The sequence below is a fragment of the Desmodus rotundus genome, chromosome 11, assembly GCF_022682495.2.
Source record: "Desmodus rotundus isolate HL8 chromosome 11, HLdesRot8A.1, whole genome shotgun sequence".
NCBI classification, from domain to species: domain Eukaryota; kingdom Metazoa; phylum Chordata; class Mammalia; order Chiroptera; family Phyllostomidae; genus Desmodus; species Desmodus rotundus.
The window spans coordinates 14931936-14958204 of NC_071397.1; the positions used below are offsets into that span (position 1 = coordinate 14931936).

The 26269-nt window shown below is 39.4% G+C and overlaps 1 protein-coding gene across 1 annotated transcript; it reads right to left on the reverse strand.

The window, feature by feature from the left end:
• On the reverse strand, positions 1-26269 carry RHAG (Rh associated glycoprotein). The gene is made up of 10 exons (XM_024557895.4): positions 26027-26269; positions 12920-13103; positions 12172-12322; positions 10427-10574; positions 8728-8894; positions 6654-6791; positions 5956-6077; positions 2952-3025; positions 2628-2701; positions 1-1914 (listed from the first exon to the last, which is right to left on the reverse strand). The coding sequence occupies exons 1-10, from the start codon at positions 26181-26183 to the stop codon at positions 1840-1842; spliced, it is 1290 nt and encodes a 429-aa protein (XP_024413663.2). The 5' UTR covers positions 26184-26269; the 3' UTR covers positions 1-1839.

Here is a 26269-nt window from a genome sequence, read left to right on the forward strand (position 1 = left end):
TTCTGTGCTATTGACCTCTGGTCTGCCATTTATTCTTATTCATAATAAATAACAAAGATTTAGCCCCCAAGTAAAGGCTATCATTACACACCAATTTGTGTTGCAATCTTTATGAATAGGAAGTAATAAAATTCCCATTTCCAGAACTGTTAAAATACTAGATTAAAGTAATCAGTTTTCCCTTTGAATATGAGCTTGTTTGGTTTTTACTTTTTGGTCAAAGGCAGAAAAATTGAGACAGTGCTTTAATTACTTTTCTATTCTGACTGAGGAAGTTCATAAGCAAATACTTTAAATGCATTTCCAGACTCATGACCATCTTGATTTCATGTGCTAGGGAGAGAATGACCTGCAGAAAGTTTAAGAATAGCCCGAAATCTGCTGGAAACTCCCCCCACCCCATTATTAGGGGGAGGAGGAATCACTTAATAGATTTTGCCAGACAGAAAGCTCGAGGATGATTTCTAGGATACATTGTTTTTATTTCTATTTCACAACTTTCATTAAAAGATAATACTATGTTGCTGTTAATAAAATGAATTTTAACCTCCAAAGAAAGGAGAGCCAAAGACTAATACCATATTTTTCAGACTATAAGATGCACTTTTTTCCCCAAATTTGGGAGGAAATGGGGGTGAGTCTTATAGTTCAAATGTAGCTTACCTGGCTTGCTGGGGGGCGGGGCGGTGGTGGAGCAAATTTTTTTTCCTATTTTCTTCCTCTAAAACCTAGATGCATCTTATGGTATGGTGCGTCTTATAGTCCAAAAACACGGTACTTTATTTTATAATAACATTTAATCCACTGGAATTTTATACAAAATAGACTTCATTGCATTTGAGACGGCATTTGAGCTATTTATGCAAATAGTATACATACAAAAGAAATTAAGCATAAGAATATTCAAGCAAAGACATAACATTACTAACTCCACCATTTTTAAAATCAAGAAAGCACTACCACAAACAATTGTATTATTGCTTTACATACTACCTTTCTTCTATATCTTTTTTCCGAACGTGTACTATGTACAGGCACAGTGATCAGTACGCTGTATGTGTTGATGTATGTGAATGTTTGTGCATGCTTCTCTGGGGATTTGAAGGGGAAAGAGGTCAGAGAGAACTAGTTAGGTTGACATGTGAACCCCAACTCAGAAAGCAAAGTAGGTGGGGCTTCCTTGCCGTCTTTTTTTTTAAGTACAAGTGTTGATACTTTATTGTTTTTATTTCATTTTATTATCATGAAGGTTACATTTTATTCAATTTAAATGATTGGTTTTTATTCTGAATCTATGTCCTTCCCATTTTTGTGGTGCTAGACTCATCTTTTTCTTTTAAGATGAAATGATAACAGTTGGTAGTTTTTCTTTTTTTGATATCCTTGCTTGATGAGATAAAACACATTGGCAACTAAGGCTAGTCTTTCTATATGTAATTTTTATATACATCGTTGTTTCATTGGCTTCAGTTTTATAATACTTGGAACTGAAGACACAGTAACTACATTTAAGAAACTGATGTGATTAGAAAGTGTTGATTCTATGTAAATCTGCCTCCATGGGGAAAAATTACATGAATATACATCAAACGTTCACCCTGTAGCTACCCACTGGCCAAGATCAGTCTCGACCATCTGTTTTTTGAGTCATAGTTCCTCAACTAAACAATCAATGAATATCAAGAGACAATACCAGATTATGTTAAGACATTTTCACACTAAACATTTGGGGCTCAGGATCTTCCATGCCTGTCCATACTCTCGTTGGATACTTTTTGTTTGTCTAAACTTGAGTCTATTGTAGATAAAAAGGAAGGAAGTTGAGGCAGAGGAATGGTGTTAGAGTTCAGGTTCCAGCTGTTTGCGGCCGCTATGCTCATGGAAATGATTGTCATGTTCTCTCCACCTAGGGACCTGGAAAGAAAACAAGATTAATGCACTTTATAGTTTTTTTACTGGACTGGTCAGAGCTTAGTGCTGAAACAAAGACATTTTCCGTAATAATAATCCATGCGTAGAAAGAACAAGGTATAAAAATTGCTTGAGTTGGGGAAAAAGAAAAGAACAAAAATGTTTTACCGCCTCTGCCATGACTACATTCCTTCTTCCCTGACCCGCTCTCCTGAAAACCTCATTGAACACACCCGAGCATCTCCCACTCTTGGGCTTTGCAGGAAATAATTTGGGGGGAAATGCCAATGGAGTAAAGAGGTAGAAACTGGAGGAGAGAAAGAGGCTCGTGTTGTGTTATTCACCGAACCTCACATGTGCTCACTGAGTGTCTTCACCTTCCACGTTCCACCGGTTTTCACCTACTTTTCTGTGTGCTATAGAACTTCATGCCCAGGATCCCTATTATTTTTATGAGTAGATTTTTAAATAACTCTCAGAGAAGAGAAAGGGCACATGCTTCAGTCTTTTCTTCATCTAATATCTACTTTGGAAAATACCATACCTACTGATTTTATCTGTATGGACACATTGTCTTAATGTTTCTCTATAAATAAGGATTTCATCCAATTCCATCACATGAATGCACACACACACGCACACCTAGGCTTGAGGTGAGCAAGACTTTCACTAGTGGAATCATCATTTACATCCTTATTTAGAATACTGCACAGTACCTCCCAAAAAACAGAATCATCATAGCAGTCCTGGTCAGCTGGCTGGCCCCAGATTGGAAACTTTAGAATTAAACCTGTCAAGGTGGTGAGAAAGGAAGTCATGTTATGATGCTGACGAGGACAACTTACTTGTGTAAGTAATTAAAGACTTTCTTTTTAAAAAATAATTTCAATGCAAGTAACTACTGTTATAAAATCATCCCCTTGAGCTTACACAATTATTGTCAGATGAGCACATTTTCAAATTTACCAATCAATGTTGGTGAATAATCATCTATTATGCTGAAAGCATGTGTCCAGGGGAGTGTTTACTGTTATGCTGACCTGTGATCAGCCCTCCAACAGCGGCTGTTCCGATGGAAGAACCTAGAGCGGCTGCTTGCATGGCAGGGGTAGACCTGAGAAGCCAAAAGGAAAGAATCTCATTTTTGCACCAAGACTTCAGCAAGCAAATCTCATCTCCTGAGGGCGTGCATGCCTGCCATCTGCAGGCCAGAGTGCAGCATTACACATCAGCGCACAAACATTTAATGTTACACATTTTCTTTTTTATCACATATTTATTTTCTTTGAAATTCTTAACATAAGAAAATTCTTAGAAGCGCTTAAACTAGAACTACCCTTTTCTTCAGAAGGATGGAAAGATTTTCCTTAGAAAGGGTTTGGTATTTTCTAAAAATGTGGTGCCAGGTTGGATCCCTGATCTGATTCATTCAGCAAATATTTATTAAGCACTCGTCCGTGCCAGTTTCTCTTCCAGGCACCGAGGATACAGTAAGATACAAAACAAACATGAGCTTCTATCTCTCTTCACCCCATCCCAAAAGGAACTATAATGAAATTCAAAAGTCAGGTCAGAAAAGCTCATTTTAGCATGTGTTGTAGAGGCAACTCATTGAAGATGCTAAAGTATATTGTCATCTTAGAAGCAGTCACCTTAAAATGAAGTGAGTAAAAACCACCTTGATTTTGGAAATGGAAGAATGTCATAGTGTTATTGAAATGCATAAGGATGTTACATGAGTGGCAGATGCACTAGCAATGCAGGAGTCTCCTTAGCACGCCTCACTCTTCACAGATGATTAATAAGCAGCTGTTGAAAGACTGAAGGAAGGATTACAGAAAAAGAAACAATTGGAAAAATGAATGTGTTGGTGTCTCAGGCTCATCATTCAAGGGAAAGAATGCACTAAATTCAGATTTCTTTTTTTTCCTTTATTTAAAAGGTTTAAAATTTTTCTACTATATAAAAAACTATAGAAGTAACACATAATCATTGTGAAAATTTTAGAAACCACTAATATAAAAAAAGAAAGGAAAACATTTAATTTCCCTCAAATCCTATCAGTATAAAATGTAAAATATAAAACAAGTACTTTTATAACAATGAAATAATGTTATAATACTAATGTTCCCCTTCATTTTTAATGTCTTCTTATGTCAATAAATTGTAGATTTGGATCATAACATTAGTTGCTACAGAGCATTACACTATATAAATGTACTATAATTATCCAACTACATGTTGGATATTTAGGTTGCTTCCAATGCTGTATATTTTTAAAAAATAATTGTGAGAATATATCCTCTTACGAACATCGTGAACTTGCCCAGTAATTTCTCTAAAATGAAACCCATCTAGAAATGAGATTATTGGTTAAAGGTAATAAACCACTAAGGGTTATTCCAAATTGAAAATATACAATCTATATCCTCATTTCTCTACTTTACCTACCATTGATATTATTATTCATTTAATCTTTATTAATTTAATAACTGAAGAATCGGTAACTTGTTTTTATTTGTACTTCTTTGATTACTAGTGAGGTTTAATATTTAATATACACATATTTGCTTGATTTTCTTCTGATGTAAACTTACTGTTAATTTCGCCAGAATTTGCCAAGATCTTTTACAAGGTATTAAAACATATTTTTGATTAAAAGTGGTCCATGATGAAATAGGCTTGAAAAACACTTGTTTAAACAAAATCAACAATATTTTAAAAGTTAGGCTGCATTATTTGAAAAAAAAATGTCCCTTAAGAATATTAACTTCTCGTTGTCCTATGCTTACCAAGAAACCTGATTTACATTTAAGAATTCTAAATAGACACGTGTGAGTTAAATAGTCTTTGCTCTTCAACTAGGTGTATTACCTGGGGCATGGAATGTATGAACTTTACCCAGTTGAATGGTATGACCTTCCACCCACTCCAACCCCCCCTTAGTAAATTGAGAAGTTTTTACTAAACCTACACCCAAGGACTAGGCTTTCAACCTGAAAACCTCCCCCAAATGTGGGCACCCAGTCAGACCAAGCCTGCAAGCCAGATAGACTTGTTTTATTGCATCTGTGGAACTGGTCCGGGAATGATGAGCAAGAATTCCTCTATTCCTGATCAATGGGCACCTCTTTAGAGTGTTTGCAGTGTTTATACACTATAATAACACTTAGGGGCTGAGCTCATTGACACATGCTTTTATCACACATGGTTTGCATTAAAACACTAGTGTTTGGTCTTAACATCCTGCTAGTTGCTGGAAAGAACTGAAAGAAAATGTGACTATTTCTGGAGTTGTCTTCCAAATTTGCAAAAGGAGTAAAAAAAATAAAACACAGAGGAAAAAAAAAGGTCAACTATATACATGAAAGAAGCAAACTTTCTATTCAGTAGAAAATGTGATTAAGAAAGTTTTTCATTCTCCTGGATTTGATTGACAGCCATTCTTTTTCTGGCCATTTAAATAATTTTTATGCCCCCTTTGGGAAGAATCTAAGTCTGCTAGGGATTTTAAAGAATACATAGTACCATTCTCCCATTTTACAGAAGAGCAGACAGAACCAGAGAGGTTGAGTGACTCGTCAGGGGCCACATAACTAGTTAGTAGTGAAGTTGGAGCCATATGGCAGTCAGTCTTTCTGATTCTCTGGATTCAAGTTACGGTAACTCCTTCTTCTTTGTGTGGATTGGATGAACGTGACTGCTCAGCTCATCACGGATGCCCTACATGCCCCACTTTGTGGGGATCAAGTAAGAGAGTAAGCCTACTGTAACCTGACTGTGAAAGTCAAATCGTCCCATTTGCTAGGAGACAGGTACCTATGGTAGAGACATTTAACACTGTTACTTTCCACACACACAAAACTAATAATATTCGTTAAGATGTGTCTTCCAATCAATTCTGTTCTCTTCACTAGGGACAATACTTACAAACTTTGGCCTGGATTGCTAAGGGAAAAGATCTCTCATCCCTGGATTCACAGAGTGAGAGGAAACATTATTGGATGGGGTGGGGGAGGCAGGAGAACACATTCCTTCACTCACTTGTCAGATGCGCCCAAGGCCACTGCCGCAATGCCTGCGAGGCCGCCCACCACACCAGGTAAACCGTGCAGGTTATGGACTCCACATGTGTCTTGGATCCTCAGTTTAGTAGCAAAAATTGGCTAAAATTGTGAAAAAGAGGAAGGTGCATTATTTTGTTAGGTATGCAGGACTCTATAATTGAAGTAAAAGATCATGCAGGAAACCTTTTATCTACAGTCCACGTTTCCATCTACATCTAAAGCCACTTAAAGTCAAAGAACCTGAATATATTGGTGGCAAAAAATGTTCTTTTTAGTCTTTAGTAGATGGTTTTGCAAACAAGTTATTTCAAGTCCTAGTCCTTACCTCCTGATGAAATCCTTCATACCCTTAAAAGGGCACCGAGTTTTGAATTATACAAAGCAAACATCAACAAAAACTTTAATGGAACTGCCTGGAGGAAAGGAACACAGTACTTAACATTCAATGGTGTCAGGTTACAAACAACTGGTATCAGATATTGTCCTGCCACCCAGAAGAGGTCAGGAAAGAGCAGAAAGATTGCACACTGAAATGGGACCGCACTTTTGAAGGCAAACGACCCCCACACAGGGAGAGGTATTTATGAAAGGCGTTTTCATAGCTTTTCTCTTCTGGTGAGATGTGAGAAGATGATGGTGCACTTCTTACAGTGACTCAGCATCTGTCGTACTTACAGTCAGAACCTTAAATCCAAGCACGGAGACCATTCCCGCAACGCTCCCAATGATCATAGCGATGTACGGGTGGATCTCCATGTCCGCGCAAGTGCCCACGGCGACTCCTCCCGCCAGGGTTGCGTTCTGAATGTGCACCTGTGTCGGGCACAGAAACAGAGGGAAGTGCGCTGAACAGGCAGAGTCCAGAAGGACTGAAGAAGTTCAGGATTCATGGACCCCAGGGCACATTCTTCATTTGAAAGGACTACTAATTCTTTTCAAAAAGGGTGTCCTTTGTAATTACAGAAAGCCTTTCTTCCCAGCAGTTGAGATATGCGATATTTCTTGCCAGGGTTCCTTGGTGGTGGTTGAGTGATCAGGGTGTGAGGCCACTGAGGGAGGGATGCGGGGAAGTAGAAGCTGTGGTGGAAGGAAGGGTGGGAGGGTGTAGGTCAACCTTTCTGGCGGTGTTTTGCCTGTTGCTGCTCTTTGGGAACACGTTCGTGGGAATGTGGACACATTGAAACGCACACGTGAGAGATGACAGCTTACACAAGTGTCATACTGAGAACCTGGAAGGCTGGAAGAGAGTCCTCAGTTCGCCTTTACCAGAATTCCTCAGAAAAATCACATTCTGGCTGCTCTGGCTGAGGAGGAAAGGTCATCCATACTTTCGAGAGAAAACCACTGAGTTGTACGCATGGTTTTTTTCCTTTTCCCTTTTTTTTTTTCAGTTTTCCTTCATGAATCAGTTTGTCAAGAATTGCAATGCATGTCGTCAGCTGTGCCTGATAAAACGACGCAGCCCTTTCCTTGCTCAGGTTGGAAGGAAAGAGTGGCTGCTCTGAGAAGGCCTCCTTCACTGCCGTTGCTCTAGCTCACAGGCAAGGAACGCAAAGGACCGACTTGGGGGATTTAAAACGCTGTTTTATTTTGGAATAACTTTGGACTGTGTAAAAACTGCAAAAGTACTGCAGAGAGTCTCCACATATCTCTCACCCGGTTTCCCCAACGTTAACATCTTGCATAATCAGAGCACTAGAAAATTAGCACTGAGGTAATACTCTTAAAGGCCTTTTTAGAATTTCACTAGTTTTCCCACTAATGTTCTATTTCTTTTTTGGAATTTTATTCAGGATCTCACGTTACATTTAAGTTTTATATCTTTGAAAGGAATAGTTGTACTTAGAAAATAGAATCAGCTTTCTTTCTCCACTTTGTTTTTCTATTCTTGACATGTCCTATTTCAGATTTTCTAAGAACTTGGGGACAGCGTTATTATTAAAGCAAAATGTCTCGTATCCTTGATTTTTGCATGATTATATTCCCTGCTAGACAGTTTCTGGATTATACTTCATGATTTTCCAGGGTGCCAACTGGAAGAAGAAAGGAATGAATAGTGTTTTCTTCAAAATGTCCCTCAAGGCCTGCAGTGCCGTGACCTGTTCTGGCAGCTCCGCAGGGCTGCAGAAATGATCTCCGCACCTGAGCAGCCATCCGTGTCACTCAGTGAGACTTCCATGGGGGTAAGGGAGAGCAGTGTGCCACCCCAAAATAGGTTTTATTTGAGGTATTGATTATTTTAAGTTGGCTTACTTTTAGGAACAAAAGGCTCAGGAAGAACCTTTCACCTTCCTTCCAGCTACCGAAAGAATTTAGATAGAGAATCTGCTCCAGGAAGAAAACTATGACCTAGATAACTACATTTTAATATGAATGAGCTGTTATGGACGCAGAGAAACCTAGCAAGTCCCTTTCAATCAAAGTCCTTTCTGTGTCCTATTGTTAAAGATGACCCAACAGGCATATGTTTACCAAACATTTGTTTCTCCAGCTCCATGTGAATTGCTTTCTCCCCCTTTGAAGTCCAAACCACCTCCCCTTAGTTCAAGATGCCATGTAAGCCTCAACCCTCCCATTCATCCTCAGGTCCCGTATTTCTATGGATCCCTGTGTGTGCTTACACAATAAAATTTAGTTATTTCTCCCTCTTATTGTGTCTTACGTCGATTTAATTCTTAAGTCAGCCAGAAGAACTAAGAGGGGGAAGAATAAAAAGTTTCCCCTCCCCCAGGGGTTACTACACCCTTACCATGTCCAGCTTGCCTCGGTGCTCCACGAGGCTGGAGAAGGCATAGGCTGTGAGTACGCAGGCAGCGAGGGAGAAGTACGTGTTGACCACGGCCTTGTACTGCTTTTCTGCAGTCTCAGCAATGGCCGAATTAAAGCTGGGCCAAAACACCCATAAGAAAAGAGTCCCTGCAGTAAATCACAAAAATGGGTATTAGTTCTTAATATGAATGACACAGGAGAGACAGTTTGCCTTGGGCACTGACAGTGTCTCTGCTTTTAGGCTGTTATCTGAGAGGGGAAAAGCCAGCATAATAAATGAAAGAAACAAAAGTATTGGATTGGCCAGAAAATTCATTCATCATTTTTCCATAACATGGCTATAGTAGTGCTTCATTGTCTTTAACTTCATTCAAAACAATTTTTTTTAGATTGTATTGGGGCAACTGTCATATCAGCAAGTATTAAAAAAATTACCCAAATTGGTGAATTTTTGTGTAGCCATTTTAATATTGAAGATGGAAGAAAATATACAATCCTTTCAGCATATTATGCTTTACTATTTCAAGAAAGGTAAAAACGCAACTGAAATGAAAAAGGGATTTGTGCCATGTATGGAGAAGGTTCTGTGACTGATGCAATGTGTCAAAAGTAGTTTGCAAGGTTTCTTGCTGGAGATTTCTCTCTGGATGATGCTCCATGGTCGGGTAGACCAGTAGCAGTTGATAGCGATCAAATCAAGACAGTAATTGAGAACAATGAACGTTATACCATGTGGGAGATAGCCAACATACTCAAAACACCCACATCACTCATTGAGAATCACTTGCACCAGTTTGGTTATGTTAATCACTTTGATGTTTGGATTCCACATAAGTTAAGCTAAAAAAAATTCTTGACCATATTTCTGCCTCTGATTCTCTACTTAAATGTAACAAAAATGTCCCATTTTTAAAACAAATAGTGATGGGTGATGATACGTGGATACTTTACAATAATGTGGAATGGAAGAGATCCTGGGGCAAATGGATGAACCACCACCAACCACACCAAAGGTTGAACTTCATCCAAAGAAGGTGATGTTGTGTATATGGTGGGATTGGAAGGGAATCCCCTATTATGAGCTCCTTCCGGAAAAACCAAATGATTAATTCCAACAAGTACTGCTCCCAATTAGACCAACTGAAAGCAGCACTCAACAAAAAGCATCCAAAATTCATCAACAGAAAACACAATCTTTCATCAGGATAACATAAGACCATGTTTCTTTGATGACCAGGCAAAAACTGTCACAGCTTGGCTGGGAAGTTCTGATTCATCCACCATGTTCATCAGACATTGCACCTTTGGATGTCCATTATTACAGTTTTGACAAAATTCTCTTAATGGAAAAATCTTCAATTCCCTGGAAGAATGCAAAAGGCACCAGGAACAGTTCTTTGCTCCAAAAGATGAACAGTTTGGGGAAGAAGGAATTATGAAGTTGCCTGAAAGATGGCAGAAGGTAGTGGAACGAAATGGTAAATATGTTGTTCAATAAAGTTATTGGTGAAAATGAAAAAAATACGTCTTATTTTTACTTACAAACTGAACAAACTTGTTGGCCATCCCTATAGTATTCAGATGTTGTTCCCTGAAGATTTTGACTGCTATGTTGGAGTTAAGCTTCCCTTGTGCCTGACCAAACGGATAAGAATCAGACCAGTTTCATCCCTACTCACCAATCATTGCAAACAAGTCCGAGTGGTACACAGACTCCTCGTTGTCATGCCCCTTTCTCAGGCCTGACCGATACAGCACGCCCGCTACGGCCAAGCCAAAGTAGGCCCCGAAGGCATGAATCGTCATGGATGCTCCAATGTCAGAGGCCTGATGGGGCAAAACATGCATGCAGAAGAGGTGAAACTGAATCTCACAAAGGAGGAAAGTCAATAAAAGGAATGCTTTATTGGCTTGGCACTTTAAAAAAGTAGATCAAGAGAGAAAGAATGCGTCAGACAAAGGGGGATAAGACAAGATAGGCACACAGAACAGACTCTTAACCCTAGGTCAGGTACTTCCTCGCGATGTGACTTTAGACAAATTACTATACTTTGAATCTCAGGCTCTGTAAAATGGGAGAATATTATCCAGCTAGCATAAATGAAACCATGTTTGTAAAGTGCTAGGTCCTTCATGGGCACTCAGTACCTTGTGGGTTACGTCTCCAGGTTAGGGAGATTCTCTGTGAAATGCTGTTCCTGTACTTGATACAAAACAAAAAGGATTTTTGCATTTCCTTGACACTGCAGGCAAAGTTCACTCAATTGCAGCTCAAAGAGGTGAAGCTTCAAAAAGCCTTTGCCTTTCCCATATTTTTTTCACTGCGTTATATGATAGCATGAAAACCGGCCTGAGGTCCAAGATTTATTTGAAGAAATATATTTTAGGTCCCTGGCTAGCATACCGTATGGATTTGACCGTATTATCTACACTTCCTGCCTTTAGAGGGAAAGTTCAGAATGCCAAACCCAAGGCATTGCTCTGTCGGAACATTAGACAACTTTGTTAATTTATATTTAAGATTTTCATACTCAATAAACTCCTATGTACCTTTCAGGTCCAGCTTAACTTTTATCTCCTCAGAAAGACCTTCCTGGTTTTCACAATCTAAATTAGGTCATGTAATTACATTCTCTCATAGCTCCCTCTGCTCATTTTTCACAGTATGCATTATAACATATAGTAATATTTGTGTGTGTGTGTGTGTGTGTGTGCGCGCTCACATACACACACGCATGTGCCTGTGGGCAGGTGGGGGAATGTGTGATTATTTGGTTGATTATTTGGTTTCCCCCACTAGATTATCAATTTGATAATGGCAGGGACCTTAACTATTTTGTTTGTTATTGAATCACCAACACATGGCACCTAGAAAGTTTTCGAAATAATTGCCATTGGATTAAATGTTCAATAGAAGCACACACAACATATTGGAGAGTGCCTAAAATATTCTATTTATAATTCTTGGGGTACTCAATGAGATTTTCACAGAGAAGAGGAAATTTGACTAAGTCTTTGACAAAAGCCTTAGGAAGGGCTATTCACCTAGTAGTTGAAATAGAAATAGGAATTGATCATTGATCAGAAATAAAATATAATAAAAAGAATTCTGGAGTTGGAAAAATCTGGGTTTGAATCCAGATTCCAGCAAATCATTTAGCATCTATGGTCATCAGTGGGTTTTTTGGGGGTGTTTTTTTTGTATAAATAGTAACGACAATAACACCTACCTTACAACATTGTTGTGATAATGAAATGAAATAATGTTTATAAATCTTCTGGTTTAAAGTAGGCACTCAAATAAATGAGGATTATTTTTACTATTGTGTGGTATCACTCTTGCCGCATTTGTTCCTACCTCCATTATGTGTGTGACCATAGCTGATGTCCATAGTTAGCTAAGTAGAAATCCTCTAGCACTTACTTTAAACACCTCAGCAACCAGATGGTCATTGCCAGCAAAGACAGTGATCTCCACGATTGTCATGATCAGCATTTGGACTGGACTTATTTTTCCCAGGACAGCTCCAAAAGAAATCAGAACTGTGGCTGTGCTGAAGTCTGCAGTTATCAGGCTGAAAGTGAAATAAAGGATGCGTTGAGGAAAATGCAAACCCCAAATAAAAGTGTGATTTGTAATAAACCATAGCATCTCCTCACCCAGAAGGCAAGACCCTTGCCCCTGCCAGCCTCTGTCAGCCACCTGTCCCAGGCCTGTTTTCATTCTCTCCCACTTCCTTTCCCCTCCATCATTCTATGCTCTTTAGTTGCTCTAACATTTCCTTTATTTTAACCTACTTGTTTGTTAATAAAACTCTCACTTAAGAGTTTTATTTTTGTTGATCTGATAAATGACATTTTCTAGAGTGTTAATATTTCAAAAATAACCTTAAAAAGATGGCTAATGATGTATTTGTACCTGAGATGGAAAGCATAATAATTCTGTGCAAGGGGATTTGTTATACCCTAAAGTTAGACCAGAGAGGTCACAGACATTCAGGTATGATCCAACTCAGCAGAGCAAGGCATAGGTTTGCATCCCTGGATCCCAGCGAGCTTCTGTTGCTTAAGGGAGACAATTTGCCAGCTAGTTCAGAGACTGACTGACTAAAGATTAAGCAGAGAAACAGTTGTTCCGAAAACACAATGGTTGAAAAGTAAGGGATGCTCACTCTTTGATTCCAACGTGAATTTTCTGTCCATGGCCGTGCAGGATCCCCTGTACCAGAGTGCCCCATTGGAGGCCCAGAGCAGCAATCAACAGGTTGATGCCCACACTACTGAAGCCATATTTCTTCAGGAAGGTCATGAGGAAGCCAAACCCAATAAATATCATAACATGGACATCTTGGAGTACTGCAAAAGAGCAAAGGGGGAAATATCTGCATTTAGGGAGTGCTAAGAGAGCATTGTATCATAGTATATCCCATTTCTTCACTGCTACAGCCTTTGCAGAGGACACTGCAAAGGGATACCTCTAACTGGGCACCCAAAGGCTGGGTCCCAATGCCCTCCTGGCTACAGACCTGCCATGAGACTGTGGGCAAGTTACTCAATATTTGAACCACACCAGTGTGTCCGTCATCCTCTCCCTGTGAGTTGCCCTTTACTTTCCACTTGAGGAAATCTTTACAAAGCATAGTGCAAGCTTCACGCCCTCTTGTTGACTTTCCCAACACTTCAGGGAAAATTACTATTTCCTCTTGTCTTTCACAGAGCTTTCCGTATATACTTCGGCTTTAGCACCTGTCACATTGTACTGGCATTTGTTTGGCACACATCACGAGGTGTCCTTCTTCTGCACTAGGCAGTGAGTTTCTTTGTTGAAGAGATTAGGACACATTTATGCACTGCTCAGCAGAATTAGGCATAAATTCCGAATATGATAAAAGAAGCAGTAATGGCTAAATGAATGAGCTACAGTCTCCATTTATCAAATGTGTATAAATAATAGTACCAGTCCTGGAAATCTTACCAAGTCATTATTCAAGTCAAATGGGACAGTATCTTTGTTCTAAACCAGCGTAAAGTAGGCTGTGTTATTTCAGGGAGCAAATACTTGACTTGGCGTCTGGAGACATAGGCTCAGGTCCCCCTATTGTACCACAGATTGTGTGACCTTGGGCAAGTCACCTATTTTCTGTGTGTTTCCGTGTTCTCATCTGCAATACTGAAAAGACCCTATGTCACGGAGTGATTCTGAGTTGAGTAACCCTCTGAGGGAAGGAGTATCAGCAATGCATTGTATAAATAAAATACATTACCAAATGGGAGATTGTGAAAACACAGGCCTTTCCCTCAAGAAGTTTACTGCTTAATTGGTGAGACACATATCTGACAGAACCATATGAAACTGATATTTTTGCATTGAAATTGCTAATGAAAATGGTTCAAATATTAGCAATTTCTTATAGTTCAACCTAACAGATACACAAAGGAAATTGAGACCAAATTGGTCACAAATATATTGATAAAACAGAGATATAAATAATAAAACATATAAATGTTGAACTAATATTAACCACTCTGGCGAGACGTTGAAGTGCAAATAGACATGAGGGAGGGCATGCCTAGAAGATATACCTCAGAGGAAACTTATGTTAGAATCTAATTAATTTATCCAAAGGGTGGAGTCAGGATTGGAATTCAGGCCCGATGCCAGCAATGCCTCCATGCAATGAGTGCTGTAGGGTGTGAGGTCAATCAAGGCACAGTTTTGTCCTCCCAGGTGCACAGAGCCATGCCACTGCCCCTTGGCTCTCTCTACCTCTGTTCTACCACCAGGCTTAGGTGACAGCGAGTTTAGGATGGGGGACGATGCCTCTGGGGTTAGTCTCCTGCAGGGGAGGCTCTAATGCACTTCCCAGACCCCTTTGCCTTCAGAACCGAAGGATTTATTCCTTTATTTTCCCTTGGCTGTAGGGAGAGCTGCAGATGACAGCCATAGGCTCAGTTCTCTTGGGAAGTGCTCTTGTCTTGTCACTGCCACAGCCCTTCCCCAGGGTAGCCTCTGCCCAGTGACTGCTTCACATGAACACCCCTCACCTCAGGAAAGGACTACCTTCTTAAAGGCAGGTTTGGACGACTGTTAGGTGACCCTAGTCTCAGAGTTGCCTGTGTGGTCAGCTGAAGTCACCTCTCTCTGCACAAACCCTTCTGCTGCAGGGGTGGATCCTCAAGCCACTCTCTAATAAACTTTCAAGCTAATGTTTGTCTTAGAGTGTGTTTCTTGAGAAACCCAACCTGCAGTATCTTCCCTGTGGGTTTCACCCCACCCTTTGTAGAACTTTCCTGACTTTCTCCCTGACACAGCTTGCATACCATATTTGAAACTTTGCAAATTAAATCTAATAAACAAATATCAGCATCGATCACAGCCAGACGTGGATGAAGAGCCTGGCTTTCCAAAGCACTTGAAAATGGCCCCTTGGAGGCCTGGAAATCTAATGTTAAGTATTACTCTATGACAAATAACAGAATAGACACCACAGATTAAATCACCAGGGTCCTTTGGTGGTCTGGCAGCCAGTCTAACTTTTTTATGAGTGCAGCAAACATAAGCATAAAGAGAATGAGAAAACCAAACCCATCTTTCATGACTCAGGCACACATTAGTGTCATTCACTGTTTCTACACTACCCATACAATAAGCCTTTTGGCTATTCCATTGTTCCTTGGAGCCTCCTCCTTAGAGAGAAAGTATGAGGAGGGTGAGCAAGGAAACAACAGATCTCTGTGAATTGTCCCTGGTCAGCAGCTCTGAGGGAGGTTGCGGAGCAGAATGCTGTGCAGTCAACTAACACTGACCTGTTTGATTTTTGAAATAGAGGTGACCGTATATACTCATCTTTCATTATAGGTTGTTTCTCCACCATTTAATTTGCATATGTAAACATTTTATATGCAATAAACCATAAACTAAGTTGGAGTAGAGTATAGAGAATATGGATAGCCTACTATCTGGCTATGGTATTACTAAATGTTTCTTAGACAGTTTTTCCTTTTTAAAGGCAGGTTTGGACGACATGAAGTCCAAAGCCTCTTTCAGCTCCGCAATGTGTTCACAGCTGCAGGAGTAGAATAAAAATAAGGATCCTGTTCTGCTGGCTTCAGTGTTTTTCTAATTACACCAAGTTATTTTCCTGAATTTTTTTTTAGATACTTTGGTTCCTCCTGTAATCTACTGATTTTAAGGCAATCAGTAACTCACTAATGCAAAAAATATTGTTTATATAGTTTTGTAATGGCTCACACTGGTAGTGATAATTCTTTATATTCTATCCCCATCCCCCTTTGAAGGAAAATGAGACCATTTCTATGAAGGGAGGAATTTCTTGTATTAACTGTGCTCCAGTGTTTTTATCCCCCTCTGATCTAATTCTTGTTACTGCTTTCTGCTACTCGGGGGCTTAAGAACCTCATCTATTAAAACTTGCTAAACATTGTTTACAAAGTTGTGAAAGCTCCTAATAGGTAAGGATTTTGTATAAAATATATGGATTAAAGGTTTATAAACAATTAGGATTATGCATTATCTTTAATTCTGCTCCAAGAATTTATGGACGGGGACTAGGGATAGGGCCACAAGTTTAGTTTCGTGGTGTAAGACTTCCATTAAGGGAATAATCTTCTTTGTAGAGGAAAAGGGGATTTCTTTAGTGGTTTGAATTTTTTGTGAAGTCTTCTGACAAACTTTAAGGACTGCCAAGACTTTTCTACATCAGATATTCTCAATAGGGGGTGATTTTAGCCTCCAGAATACATTTGGTAATGTCTGGTATTTCTGTTCTATTTTACCTCCACATTTATTTTGCAGTAGGATATCCTCCAAGCCTAGATACTTCGACCTGTTTAAAATCAACCGAATATTCCAATTCACCTCTAGCATCACTGACAGCCAAGCAAACTGAGACAGGACCCTTCTTTTCCTCTGTTTTCCATGTATGCCTGCTGCCTAGAATGTCCTCGCCATCCCTCACCCAACCCTTCTCTACCTGGCCAACCACATCCTCTACAGGGTGTTATCAGACACACCTGTACCACTGTGTGTGTCCCTCTTATTTGATGTCATTTGTTTATGTGTTTATCTGTTTTGTGACTCTATGTGCTCCCTTATCATTTATGTAAATGGACCACTGATCGAGCACTGCCGGTTAAGCACTCTTTCAGAAAAAAAATGAATGCAAGTCTGAAGGTCAAAATCATAAGGTGGTTTGTCCAGATAAACCCCAGGAGAAAGTCTGGTACTAGCAGCTTTTCAGAAAACACTTCAGTTATGCATGAATAAATGGATCACTGGTGAGGGCCACTGAGAAATCCTCTAATTGGGACTTTAGGGCTCTTATTCAGAAATATTGTTTTTCTGGATCAAGTGTTAAAAACTGTCTGGCTCACTTTCTAACTAGAGATTTGTAAGCTTTCTTGTTTTCTTTTTTTTTTTTTTTTTTATTGGATGAGAGTAACCAAGGTGTTTGTCATGCATATAGCTTTTTGCTCAGAGTGAGTTCCAGTCTTTTGAACAACTGGGACTGTATTCTGAACTCTTTTCTCAAAGAATAATATCCTGAAGGTGGAATATTTCCTTCTCCCCCTTCCAACTATTTTAATTTCACATATTTCAAATATTTAGAAAAATAATACAATGAACAGTGAAATATTCATCTAGATTTACAAATTGTAAATATTTTCTACATTTGCTCTCTCTTTAGATATATATGTATGTATTCTTCTTAGTCATTTGAAAATAAGGTAACATTTTGCCCCAGGCAACTAGCATAAATCTCTTAAGCAAAAGGACATTCTCCCAAATAACCACAATATCATCCTCACATATAAGAAATATAACATTGATACAACTATATTATCTAATATAGAATCTATATTTAAATTTCTCTAGCTGTTTCCAAATTTCCCTTTTATAGGATTTTTTGACCCATTATCTATTCAAATTTCATACATTTCCTTTGTGAAGTATCTTAGACTTTTAATTTTGAGCAAGTTCTCCTACATGCTTTTTATGGGTCATGGTGTTTTGTTTTTTATGCAGAATGTCCCACAATTTGCACTTGCTTAATTGTTTTACCGTAATTAGGATTTGACAGAATATTTTGGCAAGAATGTTATATGAGCAGAGTTGTGTACTTCCCACTTATTCATACCAGGTGACACATAATTCTTTTGTCCTGTTACCGGTGATGGTAAGTTTGATCACTTGGTTAAGATTGCATATATAAAGGACACATGGACAAAACCAAAGGGGGGGTAGGATCAGGGGTGGGAAGTGGGGATGGCTGGGGTGGGAGGTAGTGGTAGGGGGGAAATGGAGACAACTGTACTTGAACGGCAATAAAAAAATGTGAAAAAATTTTTAAAAATATTGTTCTGCCAGATCTCTTCCTTATAAATGTACCTTCTGCCCTGTAAGAAATAAGTAATCTCTGGAGTGAGTGTGTAACTGTGCAAACTGGGGCTCGGCTACTTGGTGCCTTTACACATGACCCAACAATAAATGTTAAAGGAAATGGGTTTTTATTAACAGGATTCCACCCTCAGGGGGGCTGAGGGCACTCCTGCTCAGAGCCCTCCTTTTCCACAAGACCCAGAGCCTCCCTCACTCCCCAAAAGGCTACAAGCCAAAACCACACCCTGAAGTTTCCCGTGTCCTTATCTGTTGGCCAGCCAGTCACACAAACAAGTCTCCGTCCTCTCTGGAAGGTACCCTTGTGGGTTTCAGAGTCGCCATCCTCTCACAGCAGCTCTCTCCTTCAGGATCTGGGGTGCGCTGCTCTCAGCCTCCGTGCAGTGGTTCAGGGAACCATGGGCTGTGTTACATTGTCCCAGAGGGTGGAGCCCAGGGAGGCCCACATCCCTGTGTGGGACCCTGCCTCCAGGAGTGGGTTCCCATCCTCTGCGGGGTCTAATCCCCTGGTGGGCCCTGCATTTCCTGGCCCAACAAGTGTTCCTGTCCATGCAGGGAGCAGGGCCAGAAGCCCAGAATATCCAAATGCCAAAAGCCCAGAGTGAGAGAGAGCTTACACCAAGCTCTAATGTCCTGTACCAAAGTCCCATACCAAGAGAGTGACTTCTCCAAACACCCTTCAGAGAAACAAAAGTCTGAGGTCAGCATTCCCAGTCACGGCTCAGCTCCTATCATGATTCATGTGCCTGGGTGCTTGGCCTGATGGGTCCCTGAAGCTCCATCAGCTCTGCTGCCATCTTCTCCAGGCAGACCTCCTCCTTTCCTCGTGGCTCCTTTCCACATGGGCAGACCTCCTCTGACCTTGTGTGTCCCTCACTGACCTTCGGCCTGCTCTAGTTTAAGTGCTCAGCTTGGAACTTCCTGTGTGACCTTATCCCTGGCTCTTCTTATGGTGTATTAGTGTCTACCATGTTGTCAGCTCCACTGTGTCTTTGACCGTTTTTCACCTGCCATCTTTAGTCAGGGCAAAAGTACCCAGTGATGATGCATGGGCATCCACGGAGGATACCTGACCCCCCCCCCCCCACCTGTCACAAGTCAATGCCCGTTCTCACAGTCACTATACAACAGGCCTGGGGCAGCCACCTTCTTCCTTATGGGAGGCATGACTGGTAACTTGCCATAGTTATGCAATGTGTCTTCAGTGCTGTACTTCCCGCTCTGTGGTCACCCCTCTCCCCCCCATCCATCCTGCCTGAAGGTGGGATTGTGGGGGTGGTTCCCCTACTTCCAGGGGACCCGTGCTCTGTGCTTCATTACATTTCTTTCAGACTATGTGTTCTCCGATAACTTTCCAACTAATATTTTTAGCATCCCTCAATAAACTGTGCTGGAATCCATTATTACATTTTTAATTTGAAATGATAATTTTCTATATCTATTACTTATTTTATGTTAATTAGTCAGCATTCTTCTGTAAAGAAGAGCTTCCCCCGCTCCCATTGCTTCCCTTTAAGGAATATTTCTATGAGTCACTGATTCCTTTTGTTGTTTATTTTAATGTGTCATAATCTGTTACCATCACATCATTATTATTTTTAATGCTCCTTTTTTTCTGAATTTGTTTAGTTGGTGCTCATTCAAGCAGGATCTTGTGTTCCTTTGACATCTCCCCATCCCACCAGCTTTCATGCACTTGGCCTGTCCTGGAGCCAACGATTTCTGCAACGAACCCCTAAGTGGGGAATGGGATTCAGAAACCAAGATTTGGGTTCTATTTGTGCCTATTGCCTCTAAATTTTTTTAAGGAGATAAAACTATTCAATTCAAAGGCAATGCATAGGGTTCCACTGGAGGCTGGTATCTTATTGTAAGGTCATAAACCACAGATAGCACGTTAATTCAGGCATCGTAACAATTCTAGGTAACACTTAGAGGAGCAGCAAGCCATTTCTTAGGCATTGTTAGTGCTGCACCAATGAGTTGCCCTTTGCCTATATCTTCATAGGCTAAATGTTTCTTGGTAATAAATGAACTGAATGTTACCTGAATAAATATAGGAACAAATTCTTAAATATAAACTTAAAAATAAATCATTGTACTTAATCCATTCTTAATATTAAAACTCATAAAATAATTTCTATTGCTATGTATACACTTTGCCAGTTTAACTATATTTAAAGTGGTTCCAAAAATGTAATTTGCAGATATCTGGAGGTCCTAGAAACACTTTTAGGAAGTCTGAGAATTCAAAATTATTTCGTGGCAATTCTCTAAGATGTTATTTGCCTTTTAAATGTGTTGATATTTCCACAGATGGTGAAAAATAATGGCATGTAAAACTACTGGCATTTTAGCATGAATGAAAGAATTGTCACCAAACTGGACAGCTAGTCATGGTATTTTACATCACCACACCCTTGCAAAAAAATCCAATTTTTCTTAAGAATTCCTTGGTAAAGCAGTAAAATGGTTCATTTTAATTATGGATCTCTCATGCATGTCTTTTTAATGTCATCTCTGATCAGTTTGCTGAGATGCAGTTACGCACAAAGCACAGCTGAAACACGATGGTTTTCTCAGAAAAAAGGCCTTTTGGCTACTGCTGGGGCCACGAACTGAATGACGACTTTTCTCCTGGGGTATTTTTACCTGGAACAAGGGCTGACATGAATACAGTTTCTCAGATGTTTCCTTAAGAAATGCACAGAGGAAGGCTATTATTGCATTAAAAGAACTGACAGAATTTGTTGCCTGGGGTGCACTTAAAGTTTTGAAAAACTTGGAATTTTGGGAAGTTTGTGTCTGTCACTATAAGTTTATCAGCTTGCTAGTACATCTCAAGGGTTGCCTGGTGCTGTTGTTGGTGGTATAACCATGTCTCTTTTAAAAATTATTATATGATGAAATATGTCAATGTTTGGAATATCTGCATAGCTTTGAATTCATGTTTTGCATATGAACAATGTACAATATTATAAGATCACACATGGGTAAAAGATACACTCCAAGTGTGAAAAGGGCTAGTGGGTTTCAATGTAATGGAGTACAAAAAGATCATTAATGTAGTTTCAAATTCTCACAGATACTAAAGACCTTGTGTTTGTAGAATCTCTACTAAAATGTTAACAGTCCTCAAAGGGCTTTCTTCTTAAACTTTACTTTTCTCCACTCTGTCTACGTGTTAGCGGCAAGGATTAGCTGACGGTCATGGTCAAACTTTATTCCTTGTCCAATTATTTGCCTCAACAGAGTGACCAACACTTTGATAGATGCCAAGGAAGCTATGACATTCAGGGGTGCCAGACACTTGCACAGCTGTGCCCTGGGATGGGGAGTAATCCCAGAGCTGTGTAAGTAACATCATTCTTTATTCAAAAAAGCATAGCAGTATGCAAGGAAATGAGAGGGATGGCTAAACTTTTATATGATCAAATGTATTTAAAATACGAATATCCTACTTATTCATGAAAAACTCATAACTTCTACCACACTAGAGTTGAGAACTTTTATAACACACTGTGAGCTGCTTAGGCAGGGACTGAGCCTTCTCTAAGCTTGAATCCCTGCCCTTGGCACAGCATATGGCACTAGGAAGGCACCCCAAAATGTCTGTAGACTTGAATATTACTTTTTAATAAGTTGATATTTAATATCTTCCCTCCAACAACTTATGCTGTTCTATAAGCTTTGCGTGAATCAATTGTTTGAAATGTGGGGAAAAATGTACATGTATAACCACCATCACGTAGTTTCTGGGGTTATTCTAGAAGACTACCAGGGATAATATAGCTGACCTGGAAGACTAGTATTAGCCATGATTTTGGGTCTTGAGAGCCACCTCCTGGAACAGAGAATTTGTAATTGTGTACAGACTGGGGGGATGGACAGCATTTTGAATGAATGAAGACTGCCTTGCCTGTGAAACTTCTCTGTGTCTTCTGGTTAATGCCCTTCTGGGTCCCCAGGGGCCTCTATTGATTGAAGTCTCCCTCCCTTCCCCCACCCCCTGCCAGTGTCCTGGCCTGACCGCCCTCACAGGTGGAGAAGCGGTCACAGCCAGGTGTGTGGTTTGGCCATTTATGAGGAACTTCTGTTGGTTTCCTGTACAACTCACATTGCTAGTTAGTTATCATGATTACTGGCAACTATAATTTGATATTTTTCTTTAAAAAAGAATCCTGCCTTTGATATTCTGTTTGATTCCTCTTTTTTTTTTTCATTGTATTGTTGTCTGACATAGCTATACATCAGAAAATCCTGTTAGCTACACTTTCAATTACAGCCAGCATTGGACCACCTCCCAGTACTTCCTCCGCAGCTGCCTTGGTGCAGCCTGCTATGGCTTCTCTGCTGGATGAACGCATTGTTTTCCTAATACGTCTTTCTACTCATCCCCTTCACCTTCTACAACCTGTTCTCTACTTCACAGCCCAAAGAAGGCTTTTAAAACCTAAGTTACATCAGTTCTTCCTCTCAAAGCCCTCCAGTGGCTTCCCAACTCACTCAGGATAAAACAACGTGCTTACAATGTTCTACAAGGTTCTGCAGCATGCAGGCTCTCACCATTCAGACTTTATGCTCTCCACTTGTGCACTGCATACATGAAATGTCCCGGTGCCTTTGCACTTGCTGTTTCCTCCACATAAAATGTTCTTTTTCCCAATATCCATATGGTTTACTCTCGCTTCTTTTAGTGCTATTTTCTGTCACTTCATGACAGAAAGAATTATCTAGACCAACAATTTTCAACATTTTTAATCTCATGGCACACATAAGCTAATTACTAAAATTCTGTGGCACACCCCCCAATTTTTTTTTTTTTGCCAATCTGACAAAAATAGGTATAATTTTGATTAGTTACAAAAAATAATAATTACTTACTCTTTCTGTTCCAAAGTGACTTTTTAAAAATAACAGCTGTCTATATTTGTATAATACAATAAAGATTTCCGGGTACCAAGAATTACCCAATTAGGTGCAACCTTATTATGCTACATGAACAATAAGTGGCAACTCTATTATATGACTGATATATTTATGGTTCAAGTCAGGGCACTCACAATACATGGTTATCGTTGTGTTGTCTGTTGTCATTTTTTTATTTCACACTCTAAGGGAAAAAAGGTCACTGACCCTGACTAAGTATAGGAGACTGTTCTATGTGGTGTGGGAAATATAGCCCAGCTCCTACTCGGAAAGTCCAGTGGAAAGTGAGGTCCAGCACACAGGACCCATGCCCACGGATAGGCTCTCCTGTGGGGAATCAGGTCTGCATTGTACCTAGGCCACTTTGAAACTTGCTTTTTGCTAAAACTCCCTCACCCTGAATTGAGACAGCAAACGTTTAGTGCATATCTTTAAAGTAACTTCCTAAAATCTATACTAAACCTCCTAAGGACAAGTGTAACCAGTTCAACCACTTTTCCCTTTACATTTGCAAATATCCTTCTTCTGCGATGTAAGTAGCAACATCCTCTCCTTTGTTTTCTGTAAAAGGTAACCAAAGGGAACTTGTGCCTAGTAAATGAGGATCATCCTCAATGTAATGTGCCCAGAAAAGCAATAAAAGCCTGTCCAGGCAAGGGATGGCCCAGCCCTCACTTCCACTGAGAGAACAGCCGTGTCATCCCTTTTCCTCCACAGGATTTCTGTAATCCGTGTGAATTTGTCCGTTGTAGCCACAACACACGGACCCTGCTGGCCATGTCCACATCAACTAAGCAGTCAGGTATTGCATGTTTTAGAAATTCTTGTGGCACACTGGTTGAAAATCACTGATCTAGACTATACTGCCAATTTCAACCAGATTTCTCATTTAAACCACAGAACAATAAAACAAATTAAGTGACTGTTTTATAATTCTCTCAAAGACAATACAGCTTTCATTGCATTCAAGCATATGATAAAAATTAATTAATTGCATGCAGTGGGTACCTTGGGCTATCAAGACTTAATACTTTCACATTACCCTGGTTGCAACAGGTAGAAAAGACATTCCCCTTGTCCAGATGGTCTATTTCCTTAATATCATTTCATTTATTGCTGTAGAATCTCATTGTCATCTAAATGTGAGTGTATGTGTGTATACATACATAAATTAAAAAGATTTTTACAAACAAAAATATTTTTAAAATATATATATATATACATATATGCTTGTATGTTTATAGTCTGTCTTCCTCATTGGAATGTAAATTTTATAAGGGCATGGATTTTGCCTACTTTTTTGTTTTGTTTTATTCACTATCTAGAGCCTGAAGATTGCTTTATAAGAATTGGAAGCTTAATAAATATTTTCTTAATGAATCATGATGTGAAAAAAATTTCATGTTTCTTGCAAGCAGGGTATAAGGGTAATATGATTGCTAGGCAATTAAAAAAATGACCATGTTTAGAAATTCTCTCTAGCTCCCCCACCTCAAATTTCTGAATTGACATTTTACCTGGGAAATTTGAAGCTGGAATTTAGAGAATTCAGCTTGAATTATGCAAATTATGAAGCTCTTAAGATAATTTGATTTCAATGACACTCATCTTACATCACATTTTGGCATTTTGTTTCTTATGTTGTGTTGTAGCACTTTGCTTATGTGTGGACCAGGCAGTAGAGTCTTAGAATTAAGAGATCATATTTGTTTTCTCTGAATAAGTTTGCTGCAGCATAAGCTCTGTATAGAATGAAAATATTCATTATATGAATAAATGAAATGTACAAAAGCATATAGAATTTAACAGAATTCTGTTCTGTTTTGGTTTTCTCTAGCTTGAAAATTATAAAATTAGTTAATCAAGAACATTCTTGGACATCTAAGTAGTGTAAGGAGAACTTCACAAGGGGTGGAGTCTGACTCTCCAACTTATGGCTATAACTCTTAACTTGCAATCGAGCATTTCAGCTGAGTCATTTAGCTCTAGGTCATATCTACACACAAATACTGTCCCCTTCATAAACACTGTACAGGAGTGAGAAATGAATGTCAAACTGTTTTTTAACAGCTTACACATTTGTTATAAAACCACAGTAGGTGTGGCTACCATTTTAGGTAATTTTAACTCTTTAAAACTATTTCAGTCTCATTTAAAAATAAACAGGCTATATAGTAGAAATATATTACCATCTCCCCCCTAGTTAATGAGGTAACAAACACACCTGCTTCATCACAGGCAATTGGTGCAAGCACGGTAGTAATTACTGTTATATTAACTATGTCATAGCCCGCTCTTCCCAACTGGAAATTAAATCCCTTCTTTCCTCTGCCACCATTCCCAGGGAAGGATATTACTTTTAAAATGTTAGGTGTTCACACTTCTCATCTCTAAGGAACAAACTATCTTCCTTTCAGAATATTACAAAACCACAGGCACACTTTCTGATGAAAATTCTATTTATATCTTCGATCACCCTAAATACTCCTTATTATATCTTAGCACCCCACATGAAATCCCAGGTCCTCTTTTAAATATTACATTTTGTTTCTACTCTCTCCTCCAAAGTTATGTTTGTACATTTGGATTTTTTTATTGTAGGAAATGATACTTTTATATCTTGAAGAACTAATGAATAATTCAAGGAAAAAATAAGGTCATTTAGCAGCAGGTAGGCAACACAAAAAATTGATCAATTATTTTAATTTTTGGCTTCTTCTGACATTTTAATAAACACATATTCTATCCAAACACATTAATTACAGACACCAGATGCCACAGCATAAACTTATAATATCCTTAGTACTCATAACTATCACGTAATTCTATAAAAAGCTCCAATTGTGGAGCTCTAGTAGTTACACTATTCGAAATTTCACATTCTGAGAACCTGAAGACCGTACAATACATAAGAAATAGATTGCCTACTCACGAGGGTATAACTCAAGTAATCTGTCCACGTCTGGTGCCTTGGTGCTGTTGGACTGCTGGTGGGTGCTCTGATCCATTTCGTACTGAACAAATAACGCGTGTAAAACAATCATGCCAACTTCCAGGCCAATGGCCATGAGAGGGAATTTGAACCTCATGTTTGTGGCAAAGGCCAGAGGCACACTGAGTGCTTCGCAGGCTGTGGGAGGTTGATAAACACGGAGGGACTGCTCTGTGTGTGGAA